At 37.3% G+C, this 2,620-nt stretch overlaps 1 protein-coding gene across 1 annotated transcript in view; it reads left to right on the top strand.

Annotated features, from left to right (window-relative positions):
• The window catches only part of RNF141 (ring finger protein 141), a gene marked incomplete at its 5' end in the record, with an annotated part of 19,691 nt that overhangs the window by 4,603 nt on the left and 12,468 nt on the right, over nucleotides 1-2,620 (top strand). The window contains one exon of the mRNA XM_008586722.1: nucleotides 2,323-2,504. Coding sequence (XP_008584944.1) covers nucleotides 2,323-2,504 — 182 coding nt within the window. The remainder of the gene's footprint in view (nucleotides 1-2,322; nucleotides 2,505-2,620) is intronic.

The raw sequence follows: 2,620 nt of genomic DNA, 5'->3' as shown, positions 1-2,620 counted from the left end.
AACACCAGGATTATTTCAATAGCATCCTAACTGATCTCCCTGCTTCTGCTCTTGTCCTCCTATCTGTTCTCAGCACAACAATCAGTCTATTTCACATCACAATTTGATATGTAAATCAGATCATATTACTTCTTGGCTCAAAATCCTCCAAGGACTTCACGTGCACTTGGAATAAAAGCCAAAGTCATTACTGTGATCGGCAAAGTCCTATATATTCTGTCCCCACCTTACCCTCTAACCTTACCTTCTACCACTCCTCCCTCTTTCATTCTGTTCCAACCATTCTAGACTGCTTGCCAGGTACATTTCTGCCTAGCAACAGCCTTTGCTCTTCGTGTTCTCTCATCCTGGAATGATCTTCCACCCAGGTTCCTGCACCTCTTCTAGTCCTTAAATGTAGCCATCTAACCTAATTTATATTTAATTTGTCTATTTCTCCTACCTATCATGTAATTTGCATGAGGGCAAGGATTTTTGTTTTATACACACTGTGTCACCAGTGCCTGTAGCAGTACATGTGGTACCTATAACATTCTCATAATGGATACTCAGCAAATATTTGTTGCAGGAATCCTGTGATTACAATAGTTACAGTGTGATAAACCTTGTTATTACAGTACTAAACTTACATGAATTATTCCATAATTTCTTCTGTACTATGTAGTTCCAGAGGAAGCCTGGCCCAGTTTCCTCAGCTCTGAACGTCTATTTTATAAGTCTCTATAATTCCTGTCATTTGTTGTCTACCCCATGTACAGACTCTTATTACAAAGAGGCTTGTATTATTTGTATCTTCACTTAGATCTTACCTTCCAAAAATTTAATCTACTTTCTGATTATTAGAGCTGGTTATGCCATTTTCACAATGTGGAGTTTGACTTATTCTTGCTTCTCAGTATTTTCTTTTACTGTCTTCTCAAATAGTAAACAATTAGTTAATGTTAGTTACAACTGTTTTCATTCCAAATATCCAAATGTTGCTATAATATTGCTTTTTCTGATATGTAACCTAACTCATATCCCAGCAACTGTTTTCATTTCAAATATCCAAATGTTGCTATAATATTGCTTTTTCTGATATGTAACCTAACTCATATCCCAGGTCCATTAACACATTTTAAAACCTAACTTTATTCACAGTTTTAAGTCCCTCTATCTTTTTGTCTCTCCTGTATTCTTCATTTCTTTAAATATTTTTTGATTTTGCTTGTTCAGTTTACTTTGATATGTACTTAATAGATTTCATGGCTTCCATCCCATCTCCTGTGCTGAAAAGAAGTCTGTCACGTCTCTGACCTTTCCCTGATTACTTCAAGTTCTTCATCCAAGAATATTACACCCTCATCCTACTGGATTTGGTCATTTCAAAAAAGAATATATGCCCAACTCATGACTCCACTAAAGCTTTATAAAAGCAGTTCTCTATCCTTGCTCCAAATCCCTCCTCATGTTAGATTGTAAACTGGAGACAGGAAAGGTACAACCCGTAGAGATAGAATCTCTAAGCCACAGGTTCTACTTCGTATTAGATGAATTTTTTGCTACAGCTCAAAACAGCCTTCTGGGAAAAATTCAACCACTTTTTGTTAGGATTTACTTTAATTATCTTTAGTTTAGAAGTTTGGGTACAAAATAGAACCTAAAGATATACAAAAAAGTATTCTTGTTTCAGTTATAATAGAATGGCATGTGGTTGTTGGATTCAAATACATCCTTTAATTAAGAAACTCTTTAAGAGGGCCGGCCCGGTGGCGCACTGCTACAGTGCGCCGCTTGGGAGCGCGGTGGCGCTCCCGCCGAGGGTTCGGATCCCACATGCAGACCGGTTCCCGCTCACTGGCTGAGCGAGGTGTGGGAGCAACACCGAGGGTTGCGATCCCGTTGCCGGTCCCGGTCCGAACGGGCAGGACACTGAGGGTTGCGATCCATTGCCGGACACGAAAAAAGACAAAAAGGAAAAAAAAAAAGAAACTCTTTAAGAAATTAAAGTGAAAGAATTATCAATACTGATCTCTAAAATTCATTTCTTAATTCTGACTAGGAAAGTCACCTAACATCAACACTAAACAGGATGATGCCTACTCCATCTTACAGGGTTATTATGAATATCAAATAAGATAAATTGATGTAAGTATTTTGAAGTCCACAAATGTAGGGGACATGATATTCATTTATTCAGACTCTTGCTTTCCCATGTAATTTGCAGATCTTGAAAACTTTTGTTTCGTAGGATATTCGACTATTTGTTCCCCCTTTCTTGGAAAAATTGGTCAGAGTGATGATCAATCTTTATTTCTTTTTCCATTTTCTTTGTATTTTTAGATTGACAAAAGTAGTGGCATTGTGGAAGCATCACGAATCATGAATTTGTATCAGTTTATTCAGCTGTATAAAGACATCACAAGTCAAGCAGCAGGAATATTGGCACAGAGCTCTACCTCTGAAGAAACTGATGAAAACTCATCCTCTGTAACATCTTGTCAAGCTAGTCTTTGGATGGGAAGGTATATAATGCATGATTACCATGTTTCACTTATTTTCCAATGTGTAAACTACTGAAATATCATTAGTATTTTTACTGGTGTGACATCCTAAATCTTTTGTCTCAGTTGGTATTGTA

This window comes from Galeopterus variegatus, unplaced genomic scaffold (assembly GCF_000696425.1).
Source record: "Galeopterus variegatus unplaced genomic scaffold, G_variegatus-3.0.2 Scaffold4088, whole genome shotgun sequence".
Taxonomy (NCBI): Eukaryota; Metazoa; Chordata; class Mammalia; order Dermoptera; family Cynocephalidae; genus Galeopterus; species Galeopterus variegatus.
Note: the sequence above shows the minus strand (reverse complement) of the source record. Positions and strands in the feature narration are given on the sequence as shown.